Source organism: Conger conger, chromosome 5 (genome assembly GCF_963514075.1).
Source record: "Conger conger chromosome 5, fConCon1.1, whole genome shotgun sequence".
Taxonomy (NCBI): Eukaryota; Metazoa; Chordata; class Actinopteri; order Anguilliformes; family Congridae; genus Conger; species Conger conger.
In genome coordinates, this window is record NC_083764.1 from 39,955,974 (window position 1) to 39,983,779 (window position 27,806).

The 27,806-nt window shown below is 41.7% G+C and overlaps 1 protein-coding gene across 2 annotated transcripts in view; it reads left to right on the forward strand.

The window, feature by feature from the left end:
- Nucleotides 1-2,954: 2,954 nt before the first annotated feature.
- LOC133128482 (phosphatidylinositol 4,5-bisphosphate 3-kinase catalytic subunit alpha isoform) overlaps nt 2,955-27,806 on the forward strand; it is a 41,179-nt gene continuing 16,327 nt past the window's right edge. Inside the window, exons 1-12 of one of the 2 annotated variants that reach the window (XM_061242052.1) lie at nt 2,955-3,119; nt 3,285-3,419; nt 12,014-12,124; nt 14,057-14,461; nt 14,957-15,166; nt 18,490-18,740; nt 21,253-21,498; nt 21,897-21,982; nt 23,822-23,927; nt 24,449-24,601; nt 25,078-25,212; nt 27,157-27,281. In XM_061242052.1, the coding sequence (XP_061098036.1) occupies nt 14,110-14,461; nt 14,957-15,166; nt 18,490-18,740; nt 21,253-21,498; nt 21,897-21,982; nt 23,822-23,927; nt 24,449-24,601; nt 25,078-25,212; nt 27,157-27,281 (1,664 nt within the window). In that variant the 5' untranslated portion in view covers nt 2,955-3,119; nt 3,285-3,419; nt 12,014-12,124; nt 14,057-14,109. Of the gene's footprint in view, nt 3,420-12,013; nt 12,125-14,056; nt 14,462-14,956; nt 15,167-18,489; nt 18,741-21,252; nt 21,499-21,896; nt 21,983-23,821; nt 23,928-24,448; nt 24,602-25,077; nt 25,213-27,156; nt 27,282-27,806 lie in introns of both variants that reach the window. The other variant, XM_061242053.1, reaches the window with a different exon arrangement.

The following is a 27,806-nucleotide window of genomic DNA, read 5'->3' on the forward strand; positions in this document are numbered from 1 at the left end:
AGCCACAGCATATTGCATACTCCCTCTGTTAAAGCACTAAAGCAGTCTCATGATTGCACTGTTGCCATTCTGCCAGTGTGAACACAACCCAACCTACAGTGGACTCCAGAATGGGTACAAAAAAAATACATAATTGGTTAAACACACCACTTAGCACCGTATGTTTGCAAACTTGCCAGGAACAGGATGCAAGTCTAAAAAAAGACATAAGATGGCACCTCCATACCAGCAAACTCTTTGGAAGGGTGGCATGAAGACAGCCCTGAGCACAGTAAACAAAACCAAACATCTTGAGTTTGCCAAATGTCATTGGAATTTTGAATGGAAGAGAATGCAGATGAAACCAAATGAGACCAAGACTGAACGTTTCGGCTGACATGTTTGGCTGAAAAATGGAATGCATTCAAGGAGAAGCACCTGAAACCTATGATCAAATATGGCGGTGGGTCATTGATGTTTTGGAGAGGTTTTCTTTTGTTTTGCCGCCAGTGGTCCAGGGACACTATTTAAGTTCAATGGCACAATTAATTCAACAAAGTACCAGGAAATCTTGGCAGAAAATCTGGTTGCCTCAGCTAAGAAACTGAGTCTTGTTTGTAATGACTCCAAGCATACATATAAAATCCACACAGAAATGGTTAAGTTAAAACAACAACCATGTTCTGGAATGATCTCAGTCTCCAGATTTAAACCCCATGAAAAATATGTGGTCTGAACTGAAGAGGTGGGTATCCCAAGGATATCAATGATTCTGAAAAGTTCTGCATGGAGGAATGGTAAAAGAATTCCCTCAACCTTATCACAAAAGATAGAAAAAGAGTTGTGGCTGTCATCTTTGCCAGGGGTGTTTGCATAAAGTATTAAACCAGGGTTGCCAATACTTGTATAACCTGTTTTTGGAGGAAATACATGTTTTATTTGAAAAATGTAAGACTTTGGTTGATTTCACAGAAGCATTAATACATCACACTACTTTATGCATAAAAAAGCTGTGTAAATACCTATTATTTTTGGAGTTTTCCAGCACTTTTTGCATATTCATCAAGGATGTTAATAATTTTCACCACTGTATGCCTCACCTGGAAGCAAGGGAAAAAATGTTCTGGTGTTTTCTTAACTCATTGAAAATGTTAGCCTGGTCCAAATATACAGGACATTATTGGGATTTTAAAGTACAGCAGTAATAAAGTGTATGCAAATATACTATTATATTTTATCTTTATCCCAATTCCTAATAATACAAACAATATATACCACTTTATTAGCTAGACCCATACACCAGCTTGTTAATGCAAATATTTAATCAGCCAATCTTGTGGCAGCAGCTAAATGCATAAAATGTTTTTCAGACCAACTGTCAGAACGGGGAAGAAATGGGATCTCAGTGATTTTGATTGTTGGTGCCAGACAGGGTGATCTCCTGGGATTTTCACACTAAACAGTCTCAGAGTTTTCAGAGAATAGTGCAAAAAAACAAAAACATCCAGTCAGCAGCAGTTCTGCAGGCAAAAACACGTTGTGATGTCAGAGGAGAAGGGCCCGACTGGTCGAAGCTGACAGAAAGGTGACAGTAACACAAATAACCACACATTACACAACAGTGGTATGCAGAAGAGCATCAATGAACACACAACGCGTCAAACCTCTAAGTGGATAGGCTACAGCAGCAGAAGACCAATAAGTATAAAAGATAAGTAATTAATACCTAATAAAGTCATCACTGAGTGGATAGTGGTTGTCATTTACTTTTGCTTTATCACATTTAACAATGAAAGTGTCACTCATTTTTTTGTGATGAAGATGTGATTTCTATAAATTGAAACAGTTTTGTGGTCTCTGATCCATAAGATAGCATCTTCTGTTAAACATTACCTCATCATTGTACTGAGGCATTTCATTATTTTTCTTAATTGGTCCTGAGGAATAACTTCCCACTATGGCAGCATCTTAGTTTTCAGAAGTCTCAAATCCAGGAAATAGTCAAGTTCACACTTGTTGAGCTGGACCTGAATGGAAAAGAGTGGCATGAGTGCTATCGCAGCTGCTTTATATCTGTACACTTCATGCACACTTATTCAATGCTCACTGATGCTTGTGTGCAACCTTCCCCGTCACACCGCACCAATGTATTCCCATGCAACATGCAACTTCCCCAAATCCCAATGCCTTTGTTTTACTATAATATTTTTGTTCTCTGTTTTGACCTACAGATCCACCGCATCCGTCAACAACAATAATCAGTTCTCTCAAATGATGACCAACCTGTCTTTGCCAATAGCTACCTTGCAACTGTGTGAATATAGTCAAGATATCCACAACAGGACTGTAGGCCTACATATAGCCGACGTTTTCAATTCTATTTCGACAGTAGCGTATTAGTACAGAAAATTATCAAATGGCATCATAAAATATTACTATCAAACAGCGTTGTAAATCAGTTATTTGTGTTTAATTTGTCACACATTTTCAGCTTAGAATCAAATTAAAATATTTTCTTCCAGCAGTAGCTATGCAGTGTAGACATTACATTTTTTTGTGTACATGTATTTCATAGCCTAGGCTAATTAATGCAATTTTAAGAACCTGTGCTTGTCTATTCACATAATACATTCACAGTGTTTCTGTAGGCTATAAATGGCATACATGCAAGGGATAGTAGTATTATTATTTTTTGCTTCGGTGTGTTTTTGAACTTTTTGCTGTTGGACATTGTAGAAATCAAACAGTTCCCTGCAGGCACACCCACAAACAACACACACACACATAAATGATAACTGAACAACTCCTGCGGCTAGCTTCAGTTAAACAGTCGGCCTGAGAAAGATATGCTAAGCAGTCGCACATTTACAAAGTTGCTGGCTTATGTAATTGCCAGTCCAACCTGACTCCATTTCTTGTTTGGGGGAGTCCTTTGAAAGCTCTGCAGCACTGAAGTATTAAGCGAATAGGGTGGTTGAGTGATAGCTAGCTTGAGCGGCTTCGGTAGACTCCCGTAAGCCACACAAAACTCTTCGCGACGGCGAGCTTTATCGGTGGGAATTGGGAAAACAAATGATCCCGGACCGGTGCCGCGAATATTTACTAACGCTACGCTGTCGCGATATTAATATCAATTTGCGGTGAGTTAGAAGCTACTGCGCTATCTTGCTAGCTGCAGACATTATAACAAATATGGACTATGGATGTTATTCTAAAGAACGGGTGTGAATGTTTTCCCTCAAGGAGGGGTTAAGGAAAAATATATGTCTTTTTCTGTTCCTTCATTTCCATACACGAAAAACAAGAAACAGACCGACGGTTGCTATGGAGAAGTTGCGGCTGTCAAGCTGGGAGTAGGCCTGAGCTTCGGACTGGAGTTGTTGGGAAAGGCTCGGGGAAGTTGGAACAGTGGGGATCAACCACTGGGAAAAGACGACAGTGTAAGTAACGTTAACGTTAGCAGAGGTGAGGGGGGTCACGCGTGTCCCCATCGTAGCCCATTAACTAGCTAGCGAAAGAACGAAAAGACAGTATTGATTATTATTTACGTAGTGTAGCATGTTAAACTGTTGTTATTGGTGCTGAAAATTATATGGCTGCTTCGTCGGAAAAGAAAACAAACACCACCACCATTACTAGGGACTATCAAGGAATGCTAGCTAGCTAGCTAATTAGCTACTCTTGCGGAAGGCGTTGGGAATAAGCACGGAGCGAGCACCGCTAGTCTAACAGCCGGCAAATGGTCTATAACTACTAAGAAAACAATCTCGTCCAAAAAAAAAACGTAACTAGCTAGTGTTTACGCCTGGTGGCGAGGGCACTTGGCACAAAAATGAGAAGATGTCTAACTGCCTATTTCGTAACTAGCTAGTGAAAACTGGGTAACGTTAATTGATGTTAGCTAGTTATTGGCTAGCTGTAATGTAACGCTAAGTTACCCAGCTAGACCTAGCTAATGCTGTCTAGTTGTCTAGTTAGCTAGCTAGCAAGGTATTCGGACAGCTGACTTAATGTGTTCGTCTGTTCTGTTGTTCTAACGATAGCTAGGCTAGGTAACGTTATGTGTGTGTTCTGTGTTGTTAGCTAGCTGTGTTTTATTAAGTTAACTTATAGCTTAGATCCCTGCTGGTTATCCAAGCCAGCCAGGGGTAAGATAGATCGCACAGCTCAGCTGTTGGTGGCAATTGCAGTCTAGTTAGCTAACGTTAGTGAATCAACGTGCTAATTTCTCATGAACAATGGATAACTAGATAAGGTATCTCAATATTACAAGTCTAAGGTAATTTCTGGCTATGCCTGTTGAAATGTATAAATGGTGCCATTTTGTTGTAATGTTACTAGCTATGAATTAACTAGGGATGACAGATTTAGGAAAATAATCGAATTGGTTTTTCGATTCGATTTGCGATTTTTTAAACAAGTCTCTTCCCTTCTGTATTCACTATGTAAAATGAAAATCATTCTGTAGTATAACCACCACAATATCATCTACAGATACTTTCAACATTTAAACTGCTCTTTAATATACATGTTAGGGTGGAATTGTAGGAATTGATATGAAAACATGAAGTTACTTCAACTAACTTTTGAACTGAAAAACCAAAGTTCACAATACAAATCTTTTGACAAATTAAAGCCTTGAAGTCTAAATATTGTAGCAACATGAAAGTACAGTTTAATCTACAAATATTTCCACAAATATTCCCCTAGCCAAACACAGATCTTGCATGCGGTCAGCCTATTTAAAACTACAAAACATCTTCTAAGCTTCAAGCACAAGTAGTTGCACTGTAGTACTACTGTAGTAGACACTGATTCATATGTAACCAGCAACATTGGGTCAATGTAAACATCTATACAAACATAAAAATGTCCTGTAATCCCAGAATCCTGATTTGTACCTACACTGTACCATAGTTATTACAACAGCCTATGTTCTATTGTCAGTCCATTGCATCTCACAAAACCTACTTCAGAAACATTTCCATAGATTAATGAAACGGATATATCACTTCATATTTTGTGAGTTATTGTTTCCCAGTGTTCAGTGTTCACATAGAATAACAATCATCTCCCACTATAACATCTGAAGTGTATTAGTTATAAATACGTCATTTGGAAACCGTTGGTTGAATAAATTCATGCATGTTCACGTACTTAAATAAGCATGGCAGCTACCTTTATGTTTAGAGTCATGTTGTTTGAATCTAGAATCTAGAATTTATTCGTAGGATATGAGCCATGAAAACAAACTGACATTTCTTATCTGTTGTAAGCAACAGATGAGGCGAGTTTCCCCCTCATCACTGTAAAGCGCTTGTGGGGAAAAAAGGCTATATGAATGCAAGGAATTATTATTAGGAATGATTATTTATCTGCCTTCTCTGCTTATTAAAGTTTGGATACTGCCAGATTTTGTGGGATGGGCTTTCAAACTATGTGGGCATGAGGACGATGAAGTTACCCAGAAATGTGAAAGGACTTCCACAGTAGCATGCTGTATGTTTTGCTGGGGAGGGAAGAATAGTCAGATTTACTCGTATAGGCTACTCCAATATTGGGACAGTGGAGGAAGGGAGTGCATAAAGGTTTTAGGGGCACGGAGTAGAGTAGAGGAGGGGGTAGTGGTGGAAAAAAGTATGGCTTTTTCACGTATTGGGACACACAAATGTAAACAAGAAAAAAACAAGTTGTGTGCAATTCACGTTCTTGTAAATTGAGATTTTGGTGTAAAATAGACTAATCGTTAAGCCCTATTATTAACCACCCCATAGTTAGTTGATTCTATAGTATTGTTATAACCACAGATTGCTAATGTTAGCTATGGGTATCGGCTGCTGGCCAAATGGCCGACTAGTAGGCCTATTATCCTATACCGTGATCCATTTCATAGCCTAATGGCTAGTTAACTTTACAATTGGCTACTCTGACTCATTCTTGAACAGTTTGCTGACTTCAGGTAATGTGATCTTAATTAACATTGATATTAATAAGAATATAGCCTACCGGGCACCATTTGCAACAAAACGTCAATTTCACAATTTCCCACACAGGCTTACAGTGGAGTGGAGGAGAAACGCACTGTACCCACTGTTTGTCTCTGTTGGATTCGGTGTTGAACAACGTAACATTATTGCATCCATATCGATTGCAATTTTGGTAATTTAGTGAACCCATGCATCATTTGGTGTTGCAGCAGGAAATGGCTTAAATACAATTTATGTAGCCTATAGAATATGTTTTACGTTATGTAATGTGAAGTGTGCATATTATTTAGGCTACTTAACAGAAACATTAATAAAGAGTTAGGATTAATCAGTGACTATGAATGAGCAAACATGCTCTAAATTTCATTGGTGCTTAATTATGATTTTACCAATTGGGTATTTTATTATTAAGAAAGACCTGAGTGATTCCATTTGTGTCCTAAATTAATATGAAGAATGTGAATTATGAAATATCATATTGGAATGGTTTTTGGTTTTGTAGAGGGTGATCAGTCAGCCTCACAGACAGGCCCACGGAGAGCCTCCATGCAGTGCAGAGATAGAGGAGGAAGAAACCCATGCCCTTATAAACAAATCAGTTCAAATTGACACAACATCAGTTCCCAGTCTCAGAGAGGAGCTTACTAGAGCATTGGTGTCTCTTGACATGGACTGGGAAGAGTCCAAGGGCGTAGGTTTTATTTTGACATTGGTAGGGACACAAATGGGGGAGGTTCAGAGGGGATGTAACCCCCACTGGAAGCTGGGTTGTTTTGCATTCATGATAGACTTCTGACCGCCATTTCATGTGATCTAGAACCTTAATTTATAGATAATTATGGTGGCCAATACCTTACCCCAATACATTAACAGACACACAGACACATGGGTGTAGCACATTAATTAATCCATATTTGCCAGCTGAATGGGACTGTGGGAAGTGGCCATTTTGTTTTAAGGCAGGTACTGTTGCCTATTCAAGCCAATGATCTGTTACATAAAAAATAAAATAAAAATAAGATTGTTATTATTGTTAGACAAATAATATATAAGATTGGTGGGATTAATTATTGTGTCTAATACAAAATCGAACAACAAATTTTCATTCAAAATACAGTGGTGTCTTGTTCCAGTTTATTCTCCGCTTGTTGCTGGTGTCTTCACACACACCTTTGCCGGTCTCTGTCAAAGATGCTCCAAATAAAACAATTTGCTACTCATCAATATACAAAAAAACTATAGTTTAATTCAACAAACATAGGCTGTTACTCATTTCATTAAGCCAGCTCCCACAATAAAGAATAATTTGCTACTGGAGATCAGGTACTCCATTCTGTACCTAGTTATGTAGAAGAAAATGCCCTTGTTATCTTCCGGAGGTTATTTTCTTTTCCCTTGGCCTAATTTTTTGGTCGGATGTGAAATAGGTCGGATGTCGCCAGCACAGGGGACATGTATCGACCACCAGTCGCGGTCTTTCTAAAAGTGGAGCCACTCTAAGCCATAAAAGGTGGCATGCATGAAACTGTGATATTTTAGCTCTTTTTGGAGAACACTCTACACATGGCTAACGTCATAACCGTGTGAACTAGTTTGGCTGTAGTAACATTACTGAATCCATTTTATGACATTGTCAGTGATCATCAACTTTTCAAGGCACCAATTAATGTGTTACCATCAACCAAAAAGGTAAGATTTATGCCTAATTTGTCAGACAAACTTTCTCAAACTTTCAGTTCTCAGTCTGCAGAGGTAGCTGTACTTTGGTGCATGTTTTTTCATTCAGGTGTCATTAGGCTAGGACAGCAACCTATGTTCTATCTGGCAAGTATGCAATGCATTTACCCTCACATTGTTGTAGATGCGATGAAATAATCAGTCATAAATACTTGCTTATCAGGTTGCGACTTGGCTTATTTTACCCCTATGCTATCATATTTCTCTAAAATACTACTACTGCTGACAACAGTAACAACAACAGTGATGATAATAATAATAATAATAATAATAATAATAATAATAATAGTAGTAGTAGTAGTAGTAGTAGTAGTATTGAGTATTGACCTCTACCAAGGTGAAGGAAAGAGGAAAATGTGGAGAAGGAAAGGAGCTGTCCATCTTCCAAAGCATACCATCTCATCTGGTGTGGAGGTAGTGTTGACCTGGGAAAGTAGGGCTGCCACTGGACCTTGCTCGGTTGCCTTTGTTGATGATGTGACTGCTGACAGCAGCAGAATTAATTCTGAAGTGTACTGAAATATCTGCTCAAATTCAACCAAGTACCTCCAAACTCATTGGACGGTACTTCACCTTCAGCATGACAATGACCCCAAACATACCTTTAAAGCGGTGTATCAGGGCCAAAAGGTGGAATGTTCATGTCTGGCCAAGTCAATTACCTGAACTTAATTCAAAAAAGACATGAACTCGGGATGGCTTTATTACAGACCTGGCAGGGCGTTACCAGGAAAGATACCGAGTGTCTGGCGATGTGTGTGGGTCATAGACTTAAGGCAGTCATCAAATTCAAAGGATTTGCAACCAAGTACTAAATATGGCAGCCCTATTTATTTTGTTCATTTGTCCGAATACTTTTGGTCCTCTAAAACTATGTATAAAAAGGGCTGTAATTCCTACACCTCATGTGAATGTAAATGCCCTCAAATTTAGCTGACATCATATTCATTCTCTCATTTCAAATCCAAAAATGTTATCACTGTCCAATATTTATGGACTGCACTAATTTCCCCTGCCGGATGTTGCTGATAGATGTTGGCATGAAGAAGCATGACACTCGCCACATTCGCTCCCCTGCACTCACCTTATTGTAGTAAAACAATTTTAAAGATGAGATAAACATTATGAATGTCAGGGTGAAATTTGCACGAAATGAAAAAAAAAAGAAGCCCCTTTAAAATAAGTGCAGGGATTGGAATACTATAGCAATATACTATGTCAATGTATTTATTTTCTTTTGAGTGCATAGCTTTTTGTAATTGCATGCATTTCCTTCCACACTGAATTACAGTCAGTCCACATGGCACATTGTATTTCACTCAAAGAGTACTTTAAACATAACCAATGACTAACCAATGAATGTACAGCACATGAATCGCATTTTTGAAAAATTTTATATAAGAGTTCTAGTCTAAACACCCTCAAGCAAGTCAAGATTGAGACTGAGGAGGATTCGAGGCCAAGACCATAATAATGTGTTGGTAAGACTACAACCATTAATGATTGCTGTATGCATCTGTCATTAAAATAACAATACAAAATACAATATGGCTGCCATATTTTTTATGCTCATGGAAAAATAAAATGTTGCAATATTGGTTGTGAGTACTGTTAGATCTTCCACCTTGTGTTGAAGATACAAAGCATGTATATTTATATTTGCAAATATTTATGGGCCAAGCCCTGCAGGTCCCATATCTGCTATTTTCCTGCCCCACATGCCCTTACAATATTGCCAATAATAACCAAAGAATAAATAACAATAAGGAATATGGACACAGGATATTATTTTAGCCAAGAGAGCCTGTCAAAAAATACCACTTCTCTCAGTTGCATCAATAACTTTCAACTTGCAGTACAAACAGTAGAAACGTTAACAGTTCAAAAAGAACAGTTCACCTTTGATTTGCATACTCATTTGAATTAACGGTTCACAGAATACTGTCAAGCTATGTCTGCCCTGTTTCAAGTACGTCTTGAAACAGGATCAGTGTGGATGTCTTTGCTTTTGTGAGCCTCAGGGGTCAGGCCGCCAACCTGTCTCATAGACATGCATATTTAACTAGGCAGGCGAGCACGCATTCACCTAACCTAAGCTTGTGAATCCCAGGAAGTAAGCCTGTTGAATTCACATTGGAGCTCCCATTGAGGGGAATAAGGAATAGCAGACTTTTGAAGCCAAAATAAAAGGTTGCCTGCTATTTTGAAACTTGTTTAATGATTGTCCCGTTTCATATGAAAAGGAGATTTAGGGCTCGGCGATATAGCCTTAAATATATTTCACAGAAATTTAACATTTTGGATGGTAATGATGTATACGTTCACCGGGCACTTTAATAGGAACATTTTTACTTTATTACACCTACTTATTCATGTGATTATTTTATCAGCCAGCTGTGTGGCAGCAGTGCAGTGCATACAGTCATGTAGATACAGGTCAGGAGCTTCAGTTAATGTTCACATCAACCATCAGAATGGGGAAAAATGTGATCTAAGTGACTTTGACCGTGGAATGACTTTAACCGTGGAATGATTGTTGGTGGCAGAAAGGGTGGTTTGAGTATCTCAGAAACTGCAGATCTAGGATTTTCACGCACACCAGTCTCAAAGCTGACCAGTCTGGCGCAAATAACCGCTCATTGCAACAGCATGTTATGCAGAACGGCATCTTTGAACACACAACGCATCATAACTCTAAGTGGATAGGCTACAGCAGTAGAAGTATTTAAAAAAGTCTAATAAATGCCTAATAAAGTGCTCACTGAGTGTAGACGATATCCATATTGTGGCCCATATTTCTATTGTTTATATTGTTATATAGCTCACCCCTAAGTAAATTGTGAAAATATGTCATATACAGTAGAACCGAAAACACCAGGAATGAAGGTTGTTTTGAACACTGATATTTTCGGAACTCACGAAAGTGATCTTGAATTACAATAATTTTAGCAGATTAAATGACTGTAAAGCAGATTAAGTAAGTGTCATATAAAGTGCTATCAAATAATCAACAATAGGCTAAACTTGTTAAATAGACTAATTAGAAACAAATCCGTATAGTGACATTAAGCGTTAAGCTTCACTCCCTTTCTAATTCTAATTTTGACCAACGTTTTGCGTTTTCCTATCGTAATTTTGTATTCATGTTATACAGTATTTCCGTTTCCATGCCTTGTGAAGTTGACCAGATTGTTTCGGACCTCAGGTTCTACTACGTAATAAAATACATTTTAATAAATAATATATTATAACACTGGGGCTCTTTCCAATTGCTTCTTTTTCACCTCCTTATTCCTTCATTTGCTCCTTTTCTTGCTCCTAGCTCCACCCATTGGGAGAGACAGGGAAAAAAAGGCAAGAAAAGGAAGTGAAGAGTTGGAATTTGAGAACGTGAATGGAATGTCCTTAGTTTGAAGTCACAGCAGTTACAGACGTGGCATAGCTATAGGCTACGCGGCAGGTGGGGAGATGATTTGTCACGCATTCTGAAAAAATACTTCTGCGCTGATTCCTTGGTCTAGGAAAGGAGCCTCCTAACTTCTAGCTCTTTGAAGGAACATTTAACTGGTCGGATTTTCCATAAAGACGGTGGCCCTCGAATGAATTCCGGAATAATTGGCAACTTCTGTGTTCTCTGCCTTTTCCCCTTCAGCAGCCATTTTTGTTCTGCGCGCACTACCTTTTGAAACGGTTAGTTAACGTTTGTGGCGTTTTGAGTGTATGGAGTGAGACCACTGGCTCAAATACATGATTTTAATTTAAACTTGCATCCATGTTCACTTTCCTTCCTGACTCTCCCCATATAGATTTTTAATTGTTTGATAAATGTCTATATTAGACATTTATACCATTTATTTATAAATGGTTATCCAAAGGGGTCCCCATAGGCACTCCAACAGCACAGTCAAGTAGCTTGACTGTGCTGTTGGAGTGCCTATGGGGATTTAGCTTGACTGTGCTGTTGGAGTGCCTATGGGGATGTAGCTTGACTGTGCTGTTGGAGTGCCTATGGGGACCCCTTTGGATAACCATTCAAATACAAGTAGGAATTTCTGCAGATGACTTCGTGAAGACAAACTGATAGCCTTTAGGGCATGAGGAACATCTTCATTATTGCCCTCTTGGATACTCTGGGTTTTAAAAAAAAACGGATTGGTTAGATGCCATACTTCAACGATGACTCAGGTCTCACCGCCAGGCTTCCAGTCCGCATCGATGCTGGCAACTAATGAAAGGGAAGACTTGAGCTGGTAATAGATGCACATTCCTGCCTGAAACATTTAACAGTAAAATGCCTATGTCTGTGACAGGAAATGGCACTTTAGGGGATGCTGTTGAGGACTGGGCGACGATGCTGGATGTCTGAAAAAGGAAGGGATCTCTTCCTTCACCCATACCAATACTACAGCCATTAATCGAAGGTAAGGTCATTTGTTCTTACACCCACTGTTAGTACAGGTAGGTGGATAGGAGGAGACAGTCTTTATCTTCATCTCCCTGACGACTTAAAAGCTGATGACCGATTGAGATGAAGTTTGACGGCGTGATTGGCCTTGGAACACGTTAGAAGAATTTAAATGTATGAGTGGCCTACCACTATATACTTCTATATATGCTGATAGTGGAGGAGATATATTCTCGACAGAGAGCCTCACTAGATAGACTCATGTTTACCACAATAATAAATTGTCTGGCGGTCAACCATTTATAATAATTGAATGTGCGCCTTCATTTACCGCTGTTTTGGCAGCTTGCTGCTTTCACAGAATGATTTACCTTGCTTGCTGGTTTTGACTGCATTATAGATCCTTTTTTTAACCATTTAATCTCCTTGTGTGTTCAGCTGAAGCACAATACAGAGTTTTCATATCTTATGCTGAAGGATACCTGTCTGCCTCTGTGTGTGGCTGTGTGACCCTCATATAGTGTGTTTCTCGGCTGTGGATCATATTTCAGCCCCTGTTCACGTGTTCTCGATTTGTTCCTTATGTCACACCATACTTCAATAGATTTTCCGTAATTTCCATTGTCATAGGTTATCATTGCATTATGTACACAGTGCTTTAGGGAATCTGGTCACCCTATTGATATTGCATAGAGGGACTATCTCCTAGTAAAGGTCTAACCAAGTCAACCAAGCCATGCAGCTAGTGAAAACTTACACACTACAGCAGTTATTTTCTTGAACATTATTCAAGAAAATAATTATTGCTATGAATAATAAAGTGTTCTCTCAAAAATAAACAATCAAAATGTTCTCGAAATAATCATTTATTTGGAATTGCACGCCATGACCTCTGGCCTCTTTCCCTGAATCGTGTAGAGAGCCAATTTATTTTATTTTATTTTAATTTTTGGGGGGAGGGGGAGGGGCTCCTATTAGGCCTATTTAGCCATATACCACAGACTGTATGTTTCCCAAGGGGTTCCGCTTTACTTCCAGCTAGATGTGTGACTCATAGGCTGTTCTTCTCTTCCAGCGAGTTAACAGTAACTCGCATGAGGTCATCCCAACCCTTATGACACATGTGGCTGCAACAGTTGGTTTTCTCATTACTTTGGTAATCCTATTGGTAATGTAATAGCGCGCATGTCTGCCTTATATTGACTGCAAGCCAAGCGTGCAGATTATTTACTTATCACTCGCTGTAGTTAATGATTTTGTGCGTTCCTCCCTCCTCGTTTGGTAACTATCGCCTTTCGCCGAATTTTGCTGTGGAAAACGGCAATGGATTTTGAAACCATTTCCTCCGGGTAAACTCATGCGATAATGTAGAGTGCTTCCCTTTTTTTCTTCATGTTCTGTGAGTCATAACATATGGAGCGGCCCTAGTCTCCCTAGGTAAAAAACTAAAATAAATTTAAACATGGAAATCTGTACAGATTGGCAAACCAAACGCCCGGATTGCTAAAACGAGAGTGGGGTTTTCTGTTTAAATATATTTTCCCTAGGTTGTCTAAGGACGCATAGGAGATGTATTTATTGGAATGTGTTCTGAGGGCAGCATTAGGTCTGATTGGTTCTATCAAGCACCCAATCAAAAAAAGGTGGAGTTGGAGTCAACATGCCTGGCAGCCAAAATGGCAGCCAAAATGGCTGCCATGGCTTCCAGCTGATTTAGTGTAGTGGTTAGCGTCATGGTGTCTGGTGCAGGAGATCTGGGTTTGAGGCTAACCCATTCCTTTCCTTTTCTCTCAGTTTTACAATAAGCAAAACTTCTACATGCTATCTAGGGGGGCTCCGTAATAACATGATGTCATATTACCTTCAGTTACGAACCTTGGAAATACAATACACAGAAGGGTAATCTTGACTTCATTGCTTGTTGAATTCTCCTTTTGTGCCCCCGCAGGAGACGAACGTGCGTTTTGGTTGAATTCAAAGGATTCTGGGAAGGTGTGAGCCATGCCCCCGAGGCCGTCATCCGGAGAGCTATGGGGCATCCACTTGATGCCCCCTCGGATTTTGGTGGACTGCCTTTTGCCGAACGGGATGATCCTGACCCTGGAGTGCCTCCGCGAGGCCACCCTCATCACCATTAAGCACGAGCTCTTTAAGGAGGCCAGGAAGTACCCCCTGCACCACCTCCTGCAGGAGGAGACCTCCTACATCTTCGTCAGTGTTACGCAGGAGGCTGAAAGGGAGGAGTTCTATGACGAAACCAGGAGACTTTGCGATCTCAGGCTTTTTCAGCCCTTCCTAAAAGTCATCGAACCCGTCGGCAACAGGGAAGAGAAAATTCTCAACCGAGAAATCGGTACGCTTCCCTTGCCCGGTCAGCTCTGCAGGAAATGTTGGGCAATGCAGAATGCACTCATAGAAGTGGGGTACTGTAGGCGAGATAAGCTAGGGAGAAGGGCGAGGCCAGAATTGTGTTTGTTCATTGCGAAATGTTTCCTGGGCTAAAATTTGTGATTTGTTTCCTCAATTGTAAAATGTAATATACACATAGTAACTAAGCAATCAAAGTGAATGAATGACCCCCCCCCCCATAAGACATAAAGCTTTGTAAAGCACAACAAAACTGTGAGTATTATTATTATTATTATTATTATTATTATTATTATTATTTAAGATTGCACCAAGATAAATTGACAGATTCACAGAAAAAGGAAGGATTGTGCCATTTCCATGACAAAGATGATTCTCCTGTACACCAGACCTTGGTCAAATAAGTAGCTTAATTGTTTTGGATTCAAATACGATACATGTCTGGAGGAAGCCTTTTAACCTGCTCGTGGCTCCATTTCAGGTTTCGCGATCGGCATGCCCGTGTGCGAGTTTGACCTGGTGAAGGATCCGGAAGTGCAAGACTTCCGCAGGAACGTCCTGAACGTCTGCAAGGAGTCTGTGGACCTGAGAGATGCCAGCGGGCCCCACAGCCGGGCGCTCTACGTCTATCCCCCCAACGTGGAATCCTCAGCAGAGCTCCCCAAGCACATCCATAGCAAACTGGACAAAGGTAGGGACAAAGGCCAGCTTTTGAGTTCCTATTGGTTACATTACATCTTACATTAATGGCATTTGGCTGATGCTCTTTTCCAGAGCGACGTACAGTTGATTAGACTAAGCAGGAGACAATCCTCCCCTGGAGTAATGCAGGGTTAAGTGCCTTGCTCAAGGGATCAACTGCTGTGCGGATCTTATTGTGGCTACACCGGGGATCGAACCACCGACCTTGCGGGTCCCAGTCATCTACATTAACCGCTATGCTACAGGCCAGTTTTGCCAGTTAGCCCCCTAGTGATGCCTGTATTTTTGCTCAAAAAGTGTATTTTCCCCTTGAGCTCCATTCATGTTGACAGCAAATGAAAAATGAAAAATATATACATATACAGTATACTGATGTTCAATCTATACTACATATTTTTAATTATTTCCCCCCCAGCTCACAGACAAAGATATAGTTGTTTTTATTTGCATAAAAATTTTTAATCTACCGAGGCATGTAATTTACCCTGTGTTTTCTAAATAGAATAGTTTTCTTGTGTGCAAAACTGCTGCCCTGTGTACTGGAACTTTCCCCCATTGGTTTCTATTGGCATCTGTTTCTATATATTATGTACTCTTAAGGTGGGGACGCGGCAGCAAATGCGAGGTATGGTGTCATGCATACCTACATGCTGCTCCCAGGTGTCACTAGAGAGGATTACATCATCTGAGTAGGCCGCGTAGGCTGCGTATGCAGCGCCCGGTCCACGAGGCACTGGAATGTGGCGGGGGCCCCGAATATCCTGAAGAGAAGGCTGACAAATTGGTAAAGACCATACGGAGTGGAGAACGTTGGCTGATTTCCTTAGACTCAAGGGAATCTGCCAGTACCCCTTGGTTAAAACCAGCATCGTGAAAAAGTGCCCAGCCAGTCCAGGAGGTCGTCGACCCTAGGCATGGGATAAGCATCGAAATGCGAGATATCATTCACCACGATGATCAACACAGAAGCGCGCAGACCAATCCTGCTTAGGCACAAGTACAATGGGGCTGCTCAGTTTCTATTCTTCCCATTTCTAACATAGCCTGCGATTCAGCCTGTACATTTTTCTTTTTGTGTTCAGGCAATCCATAGGGCCCAAACCCCTGGAGATGTTTCAATATGGTAGTGACATGAGAATTGTGTGCCCTGGCAGGGGGGTGAAGGCATTTGCAAAGCGCTTCTGCAACCTCGCCACATCTGCTCTCTGCCACAGTGAGAGATGGTCCTCACAGGGGGCTGAGATTGGCTGGACCCAACTCATCTCTCTCAATTTCTGTGGCAACCAGAGAAACAGTTACCACCTCTCCCCACCCTTTTAGGATGTTGAGGTGGTATGTCCCACCCCTGTCAGATCACACAATCTCCTCGTAGTGTGACCACAAAGGGCCCTTGCCACCTGGTGAGCAATTTGGAAGTGGAAGAAGGGAATGTACTTTATCTATAAGGTATAGGACTGTAGCCACAATAAGATCTGCACAGCCGTCTTGAGCAAGGCCCTTAACCCTGCATTGCTTCAGGAGAGGATTGTTTCCTGCTTAGTCTAATCAACTGTACGTCTCTCTGGATAAGAGCATCTGCCAGATTACATAATGAAATGTAATATAATCTCCCAGTGTAAATAGTCTTACCCGAGTTCCCTTGATTGGATGCACGCTGTTGCTGTTCTTGTGCCTGTAGCAAATGCTCCTGTGTATGGAGCTTTCCTCACAAATCCAGAACATATTGAATTCAGATTTTACTTGTGCTTGGACCTTCCTACCAGCTTTCTTTCACTAGGTTCATCACACCACATGACCGCCATGCCAAAAAGTCATTCAAAGGGAGAACATTTTGTGGAGGCCTGGGGGACCTCAATCTTTGCGCGTGAACTTACGAATCATTGTTTTTAAAGTTTTATTAAACCTTTCTACCAAACCGTCTGTTTGTGGGTGATGAACCAATGTTCTAACTGATATAATTCCCAACAATTTGTATAGTTTACGTAGTGTGCATGACATAAAATGAAGTACCTTGATCAGTCATAAACTCTTTCGGGATTCCAACCCTGGAGATTATTTGGAGCAGAACCTGTGCAACATTTTTAGCCGATATGCTACACAGTGGGACTGCTTCCGGATGTCGTGCAGTGTAGTCCACTTGAACCAACACCAAACGAAAGCATTTCCTGGCGGCTCTTCGGTACCAACTGTTGGATTTTCCCTTCTCCAGTGTGAGTGTCACAACTGCCTCGGTATATCCTATCTTTATTCATAGAAAAATACGGGTGAGCTTATGTGGTGTCAGGACACACTGATGGCCATCAATAACAATCACCTAAATGCTAAACGGTTGGCATTTATATAGTGCCTTTATCCAAAGCGCTGTACAATTGATGCTTCTCATTCACCCATTCACACTCACACACCAACGCCGATTGGCTGCCATGCAAGGCACCAACCAGCTTGTCAGGAGCAATTGGTTGTTAGGTGTCTTGCTCAGGGACACTAAAACACGCCCGGGGCGGGATCGATCCGGCAGACGACTACTCTTGCCTCCTAAGCTAATGTCGCCCTGGTCAAAGGCAAATCGTAGAATATCATCCCGAGACTCATATCAAGTCCTCCTGGAGTTGCATAACTGAAGACGGAGGAGATCTTGCGAGAGATTCTCTCGACTCCAGCCTCCCTCAGCTGTGTCAGAAGACCTCGTGCCTCGTGTAACCACTGAGCACGTCTTGCTATCGGATATCAGCAGCTATATTCTCAAACGCCTCCACGTCTTCACCCGATGCCCCATTCGTGGCATCGGCGGTCCGGCCTACCTGCCAGTCTGGGATGTCTGGGAGGCGGCTGACCTGCAGGGTTCGGCTGCAGTACGCTCCGCAGGAGAGCCTGATCCTCCGCCTGCCCCTGTGCCAACTCAAACAGGGCGGCCGTCTGTCCCTCCTGCAATGCTGGCAGTTGTCTTAACGCTTGCCCCAGCAACCATGACTGGTTCTGTCTCTGGCTGTATGGGCCACCACTCTAAAGTTCTGGGATGTTCTCCCACAAGCCGCCCAGTCCGTATTGTATGACGCACACAGGTTTTTATTTAGGACCGAAAGCAAACAAAACCAGACACAGAAAGGAACAGGGAGGGTTGTGGACCATACTCATCCCACTCTCGTGTGCGTCTGTGGCGTCAGGCCCAGACCTCGCTGCAGGTAGAACCGATAAAGGATTAGTAATTATTATCAGATTACCTGCAGCCACGGTTGCAAACCGCTCCCTCTCCACCTGCAGATGATGCCCTAATCGCTCCACCCCCCTCCCCACACCCCCCGACTTTTTCAGGGCAAATAATCGTAGTGATCTGGGTCATCGTGTCGCCGAACAACGACAAGCAGAAGTACACCCTGAAGATCAACCACGACTGCGTCCCTGAACACGTCATCGCCGAGGCCATCCGGAAGAAGACCCGGAGCATGCTGCTCTCCCCGGAGCAGCTGAAGATGTGCGTGCAGGAGTACCAGGGCAAGTACATCCTCAAAGTGTGTGGCTGCGACGAATACCTCCTGGAGAAGTCCCCGCTGAGTCAGTACAAGGTAATCCCCCCCGCTCCCCTTCCAGCCAGGGCTGCCCGATGTATCCTCATCGAAATACGAACATACGAGAAAAACGCATCGCTAAAGACTGCTTGAACTGCGACAAATAGTATTTATATGAATTATTTTCTGTTATAATATGACCCGAAGAAGGTGGAGATATTCTGCCGACCTTAAATATCGAATGATGAACAATTAATCAATAGTTTATTACAATTAAGTTTGCAATTATGGCGGGTAGGAGAACTTTCATTCACAGTGGGTCCCCAGTTTGAAAACCCCTGCCTGATAAGGTGTAGCTGGGGATACACCGCATTATGCCTACAGGGCCATAAGGCGGTGTGTCCCCAGCTAGCACCAACTGGATTAGATAGGGAATAATTGGCTACCAAATTGGGATAAAAAGGGAAAAATTGGATAGTAAAAATAATACAAAAACTGGCCTAATGGGTATTTTTGGACTGAATTCAATAACTGAAAATGAAATGCAGAGAAATTATCTCATTGGTAGCCAAGGCTGCATGTATGAAATCTGGTAGGACAAAAGCCCAAACGTCTTTTCAATAATAATTTCCAATTATTATACTATGATCCTGACATGGCTGACACTTCAGTGTGCGGCTATGTCAGTCCAACTGAAGTGCTTTATAAATCAGCCAGTATTGATTTATGAGAAATTATGATCATGTGTAAGTGGGGCTCCAAATGGAATGAGCAATTCAAGTCAACACCACTATTGACCTCTATTAACATCATGCTGGCTAAAGCTTTGTTAAACCAGTGAGGTTGAAGGGAAGCTGTATTAGAAACTGCAGCTTCCCTCTCCAATGTGAGGTTGAGACTATACGACACTTGAGGGTATACTTCATCACTTAACACTTTCGACTAACTTGCAAAGTCCTACAGAGAGGGTTCTGTTGACTCCATGGTAATGCTAAACTCCTGGGGCCTCAGTTATAAAACTGTGCTTAGGATTCACGTCAAAAGTTGCGTAAGCATGAAACCTAGGACGTGCGTACGCAAAAAAATATTCTGATTTATAAAACAGTGCATACGCACGTCCCACGCCAGTTTTCCTTTATAAATCACAATCAACTCTAAATGTGGCGCAACTTTGCCAGCTTCATGTCCCGCCCACAGTTGCCTATAAATAGGCAGTGAAACACCCCTAATGAATATGCATTTCACGAAGACGACAATGGCAAACGCTGAAAAGAAGGCCAAGAAAAGGGATTTCAGCCATTTGATTGCCTCTGAAAAGCTACAGGTGTGGGAATTATCCTGATTGATTGTAAATGACGAACAGTTCTGCACAACGAATGTGATGATGACGATGATAATAATAATAATAATACACGTTATTTGTCTAGCACCATTGAAAACACAGTTACAAAATTAAGAGATAAAACGAACAAAAATGTATAACAATAAACACATTATAAAACATAATATATGAATATGATAACAATATATGAAAATATGCTCGTATCTGCCCGACTGACGCATTGTAAACGGCATCAGTGCAGCGCAATTTGTCCGACTGTTCACCATATTATTTATGAGAATACATTTAATAACATGAAGTATTGTTTAACAATTCGTCTACATATTTGAGGGATTATTTTACAACAACATCTCCGTTTATATTTATCATCCTAAATCATATTTTTTGGGCACTCCAGGGAGCATCAATCAAACAGCTGTTTGTTTATTCGTTGTAAGAGAGGCTTTTATCCGTTTTTGCAAATTAACTCTTCGTATATGATACGTGAGAGGTAATATTTCATTACATTACATTACATTGCATGGCATTTAGCAGACGCTCTTATCCAGAGCGACGTACAACAAAGTGCAAATTAAACACAAGAACAAGTGCAAATAGGACCTGAGAGGACAGTATAGTTCCGAGTCCTAGTGTAAACATGCAGAAAATCAGAACCCTTTAAGAGTACAATCAACAACAATCAATTTCGATTTATTTTACACAGTGGTATCTGTTGTATATCATTTTCGACTTCTCTCGTCGCCAAATGTTGTGTTGCACTTAGGAAGGGAGAGAACCCGTATAGCGAGATTCAACACTAAGTATAACAGGGACGAAGCACGTCCTTACAGCAGCCATACCCAGCCACAACTCCCGGCAAATTTTTATACCTTTTAAAATCCTGTTTCACTTCCCGTTTTCCTGGTCTTACGTCACGAGCATTAAAGGCACAGTTTCTCATTTCTCCAGTTAATGTGCGTACGCATGGGTCAGAGTTTCCGTGGAGGACCGCACATTTTCCCGTCAAGTTCGTTTTTTATAAATTCCAAAGTTTGCTTAGAAAGTGGCGTACGCATTCTTTTGTGCCTACGCAACGTTTATAAATGAGGCCCCTGAACATTTGTTTCCATTTACTGCATTAGTTACTGCCAATTCTTAATAATAATAACAATAATAGTAAGAATAGGAATTCCTAGCATTTATACAGCGCTGTTCTCATACTGATAGCTCCTCACCTGTCTTCCGCAGTATGTTAGAAGCTGCATCATGCTGGGCCGGATGCCCAACCTCATGCTCATGGCCAAGGAGAGCCTGTACTCACAGCTGCCCATGGACAACTTCACCATGCCCTCGTACGCCCGGCGCATTTCCACCGCCACGCCCTACATGAACGGGGAGGGCTCGGCCAAATCCCTGTGGACCATCAACGGCACGCTGAGGATCCGGGTTCTGTGCGCCACCTACGTCAATGTGAACATCCGGGATATCGACAAGGTACCCGACCGCACCCCCCCGCATCTTGCCTTTTAAGAGCGAAAGAAGCTTCTAGACCTGGGTCCAGTGTGTATGGGTACTACTTCAACTCTGTAGATGCTGGTTACATTTTACTGATGTCTAAAGAAATTAGTAATTATTATTTTTCAATTATATAATATTAGCATATTATATGTCTATTTCTCCTTTGCTTTATTAAATTAGATATCAAATAAAATTTTATATGGTTTCCTGAAAAGCAAGCATCTCAACAACTATTCACTGAAACACTGAAGAAAATTCTAAATGCCATATTTTTCTCTTCTGCAGAAAGGGAAGGCTTCATGTCTCGTGACACAGATGCTGCTGTTTGTCACATCGATAGTCTTACTTATGTGCCACTTCCTTTTTCGCACTAGATCTATGTCCGGACGGGGATATACCACGGTGGGGAGCAGCTGTGTGATAACGTCAACACTCAGCGCGTGCCTTGTTCCAATCCCAGGTACTGTAGCATGCTTCACACTTCACAGTGCGTTAAAGGAATGCTGCTTTCTATCACACGGCCATTTGAATTGACAAGCCGTTGAACTGAAAGTGACAAATGCATGTGAAATGTGAAAGTTTCCTGTTGACCTCAATGGAAAAAAAGAACCGTTGAAGTATCTACTGCATATGTAGTAGCAGCACGGCCGTTTGAGCCTGGTTTGATACCTCGGACCCTTGATGCCATTTAGCCAACAAATGTGCTCCATACAGTATCAGCATAACTTACAGCTGAATCTAGTCCCACCACCAAATTCCCATCAAGATCCATTCAAATGTTTTAGTATCACGGGTAGGACAACCTGAAAATAAGATTTGGAAGACATTACATTACATTAATGGCATTTGGCAGACGCTCTTATCCAGAGCGACGTACAACAAAGTGCATACCCATAACCAGGGGTATTTAAACAAATAAACAAACAAACAACAAAGCAAAAGTGACCAAACTAAACTATCCAAACACAGCTTACCTAGCCAACTAAAAATGCAGATACACAAAGTAAATCACAGAAAGACAACAATTAAGGTTCACAGGGAGGTAGGGAGGGACGGGGAGAGGTGCTGCTTGAAGAGGTGCATCTTCAGTTTGCGCTTGAAGGTGGGGAGAGATTCTACAGTTCTGACCTCAACAGGGAGTACATTCCACCACCGTGGAGCCAGAACAGACAGTAGTCGTGAGCGTGAGTCATGGCATGGCATGGCAAGTCATGGCATGGAAAGAATAGGCAACAAAATTACTGAAATGGGGGGCTATGTAAATCCACACAGAAATATTGAAACATGTTCTCTCAATCTCCACTTGAATCCCATGAAAGTCCTATGGTCTGAACTGAAAAGGGGGGTATCCTGAAGATATCAATGATTTTGAAAAGTTTTACATGGAGAGATGGTCAAAAATCCATCCAAATGTGTTCTCTTATCTTATCAGAAATTATGGCTGTCATCTTTGCCCGGGGTGTTTGCACAAAATATTAGACCATGGGTGCCAATAATTGTGGAACCTGTTTTTGGGGGAAATATTGTTTTAATTTGAAAAAAGTAAGACTTTGGTTGATTCCATTGAATCAATAATAAAGCACACTACTTTACACTTGTTGGAAGATAAAGCTTATGCCAATAACTATTATTTTTTGTGAAGATTTATATATATATTGTGTAATATATATATATAAATATATTACACAGTTTATATTGTGCAAAAGTGTTTTGCACCCTAGAATTCGTAATATACGTTTTGTCTTATATTTTTATTTCTGTATTTGTGTCTCAGTAGAAAAGAGCACATTCGTGGTTTCCGAGCATAAATTTAACCAAAAATGTTCGATAATTCTGGGCGCTTGTGTCACAAGAGAACCACCCATAGTTATTCAGACCTTTACCCTGTGGTAGTTGTGGTTGCAGTCCACGGCGTTTCACCATCATGTTCTCTTTTCAGGAGAGGCTGTTGCAGTATAAAGGTTAGAAAAGCAGAATTTACCCAGAGCTAAAAAAAAAATGTATAAAAAAAGAAGAAAAAAAGATTACAGTGCAGGGAGACCGTAGACTAGGGGGTGCACAACGACAGCTGATCCGTTCAGATTTCACGCCTGTGGTTTATTTGGTCAGGCCTTGCTTTTATTAAGTCATAAGCTGCAGCTGTGGACCGTTCATTTTTCTCCGGTGAAGCGTTCTGCAGTGCCAGCATCAGTGTGTGAGCCAGAATCACTAGCTGGAACGAAATCAGCGCGCACACACACACACGGCCTCCCACAAAACGCGGCACTTTAGACTTTCCTTTGTGGATTTTTCACTGCAGGTGGAATGAATGGCTGAACTACGACATGTACATTCCCGACATCCCCCGTGCCGCTCGCCTGTGCCTATCCATCTGCTCTGTGAAAGGGAGGAAGGGGGCGAAAGAGGTGAATATTCTCTCCATCTGTCCAAGGCCGAGTCATATTTTTTTTCCTTTTTGAGATGGTCCCTGCCGTGTTGGAGAAAAGCGCCTAAGATGGTCTCCAAATGCTGGTTGCGCTGTGGAGCTAAACTGGGTCCTCTTCGCATGCTTGTGGTATGGATGTGTAAGCAGCCGTTTGTAACTGAGCTGAGCTGAAGTGATGCGGGATGGATTAATGAAGAGTGAGTCATTATTTGTTTATGCTCTTCTCAGGCTCGAGTGTCAGTTTTTCAATAAACAATAAATATATTGCAGAATTAATTGTGTGTGCGTGTATGTGTGTGTATGTGTGCGTGCCCAGGTGCACCTCACAGCCAGCATTAGGGCTTTTTGTGTGTTTGTTTGTATGTGTGTGTTTGTGTATGTGTGCGTGTGCATGCGTGCGTGTGCGTACAGGTGTCTGCTCTACCGCCCACCACATTAGTTTTGAATGCTCCAGGAACACCGCTCGACCGCTCGTAACCCAAAACCCTGTGCTTCTGTCAGGAACACTGTCCGCTGGCCTGGGGGAATGTGAACCTTTTTGACTACACCCACACCCTGGTCTCGGGGAAGATGGCCCTCAACCTGTGGCCTGTACCACATGGTCTGGAAGACCTTCTCAACCCCATCGGAGTCACAGGGTCCAATCCTAACAAGGTGAGGCCCGGACAGTGATTAAACGGTTAGGGTTTATTTGGTGTCATTGTTTATGAAAGTATCGCATATTTTTGTGTTCTTCAGCTTTTCGTATCATCCTGGAGCTTTCGATTTCTGTTTTCCACGCTGATCGTATTGTCATTTTGGTAGAAGTATGTATATTTCAGAGTCTTAACTGCTTTTTTTCTGAGCTGTTTGTAAATCGATTTCCCAGGTGACATGACGTACTGTACGTTTCAGCATAAAATTATGTTAATTATGCAAAATGTTAGATGATATAGAAGATACAAGTGGTTAACACATAGAGCTGACCACAGGAGCGGAAACGGGCTCTCGGGGCATGGTTAGGGACTTTTCAAACAACATACATCACTGCTCTTTGCAAACGTTTTGCGGGCGAGAGAACGCTGAGGCGCGCGGGCCTTCGACAGCGGCCAGTGCTTCCAGCTCGCGTCACCGAGTTTCCCTTTCCTCAGGAAACGCCCTGCTTGGAGATGGAGTTCGACTATTTCAGCAGTCCCGTGAAGTTCCCCGACATGGCCGTCATCGAGGATCATGCCAACTGGACCATATCCAGAGAACTGGGCTTCAATTACTGCCACACTGGCCTGGTATGATGATGAATGTCTCTCTGCCTAGCAGCCTTATTGAACATCTCGATACACACCTAGTTCTCTCTGTGGTCCCCAGATGCGTGTTTAGTGTCTGTGGCTTGCTGCAGCCAAACTATTTTATGAGCTTCAGGTAAGGAGTGGCCTTTGGGATTCTCAGTCACTTTTGTTAACAATGAATATCACTTCCAGGAGCGTGCAAACGGTTAGATACCTGACAGCTTAAATTGCGATTACGCTGGTGGATTTTACTTGAGTCCGATATTTTTAGCTTTCTCTGGTAGGGTGTGTATAATGATTTGAGGCTGAATTCTGGCATCCGTCTCCCTGGAACAGGACAGCCAGTCAAGTGAGCCCATTTGCATGTAGCAATTCTCTATTAGAGCCTTTGAGATGCAAATATTCAGACCGACGGCAACAGAACAAGATGGATAAACAGATATAATTAGACGCGAGGTGTATTTTTGGCAGCGTGTCACGGGGAGGGTGGGTGCTACTGTCGGTTGGGAGGCGGGTTAGCGAATGAAATAAAGGCGGCTCAATCCCAGTCTGTTCGCAGCGGAAATTTCCGGTCCCCTGCGGAGGAACGAGTCCCCTACGCGATCAGACAGGGCCGACTCTTTCAGGATACTCCGGTGTTTATGTTGGAGGCCTGGAATATGAGGTCATCTGCCACCAAACTCTATTCGCTGGGCTAAGCCTCTAGTTGATTTATTATTATTTATTTTTTTTTTTTTTTCTATTATTTTTTGGAATGACTGGGCCAGAACGCATGCCATCGCCACACGCAAAATATATTCTCAAACTGTCAAGGAAGAGTGCGCGCACTGCCACAATAGATTCGTAGTTTTTCCACTCCTGGGAACCTAGACACTGGTGCCTGTTCACAACAGTATGTACGAATAAATCTCATTCAGTATGTACAGATAAATCTCAATAATCAAATACATATACAAATATATTATTTGATAATAAAACATTTAATTTATGTATATAAAAGCCGGTTAAATGATAAAGTACATTTTGTGTACTTTAAAATTCAGTGGTCACAGGTAGGGAAGTATATTTGAAACTGACATAAGAGAGTGTTCCTACAAACAGCACATGAATTATATGTCAAACGCAAATTTTTGGCATTCTGTTGAAATTCAGGCCCTGGGATCCTGCAAGACCATAAGTCTCAGACTTGCATAAACCTTTTGGATTTCTCTTGACAATGATTGCTTTTTCCCCTGTTATAATTGTAAAATTATTGAAGCATGGTATATACACTCAATGAGCACTCTATTATGTATTTATTAGACTTTTTTTAGACTTTTAGATTAAGTCTTCTGCTGCTGTAGCCTACCCACTTCAAGGTTTGATCTGATGTGTGATCAGAGATGGTCTTCTGCATACCACTGTTGTAATGTCTGGTTATTTGCATTACTGTCACCTTCCTGTCAGCTTTGAGCAGTCAGGCCCTTCTCCTCTGCCCACAAAACTGCTTCTTACTGGATGTTTTTTGTTTTTCGCACCATTCTCTGCAAACTCTAGACTTGATCATTCCACAGTCAAAGTCTTAGTTCACATTTTTTTCTCATTCTGATGGTTGCTGTGACATTAACTGAAGCTTCTGACTTGTATCTGCATGATTTTATGCATTGCATGGCTGCCACATGATTGGCTGATTAGATAATCGCACAAATAAGTAGGTGTACAGGCATTCTTAATAAAGTGCTCAGTGAGTGTACATTGTATTCTCAAATTATGAATGAGATGAGACAAACCTTTATTGTCTCCAAGAGAAATTTGTCTTAGACATTCAACATCTCTGACATACTGAGAACCTGAGAAAAAATTGACTATGCTATTACTATGAATATGATTTGAGGTACTGTCATATGTCAGTTTTAAAAGAAACAGACATATAACAGTATGTCTCCCCCCCTCCGCTCCTCACAGAGTAACAGACTGGCGCGGGACAACCCCCTGACGGACAACGACAACGAGCAGCTGCGCCTGGTCTGTAACCGAGACCCTCTCTCTGAGGTGACTGAGCAGGAGAAGGACTTCCTGTGGCGCCACAGGTAGCAAGCACTCTCAACGTGTGTACCCAACAGCAGAGTCCCGCCCCCGAGGAGCAATGCGGGAACTAACGTCCCTACCGGGCTCTGCGAGTGTAGACGAACAGGGCGAGCTAGATCTGTAATGTGTTGGTAAAAACATAAACTGAATAAAGGCCGGTTTATAGTGTGGCTTGACTGAAATCGCAGAACGTTCCGGAAAGTTCTGTTGTCGCCCAACGTAGGCTGTAGTCGTTGTCCTCAGGAAAATTGTGCAAACGCACTCCAACCATCCAGAGTTTAAACCGCGACTAGTGACATCCATTGCACGTCGCTGGACTATAAACTGGCCTTAAGGAAGACTTTGCGAATACAAGTAGCTGTTTTATTTCCACAATAAATCTTCAGTTATGGAAGGGTCCATTACATTTGAAGAGGAACAGTTAATTGTAAGTACGCCTTGATACTACAATTGCAGAGTTGGAGCCCTTCAGCAACAGATTAAAGATTTATAAAACTGACAGCATGATCTGGTAGGGTATTGTGTGG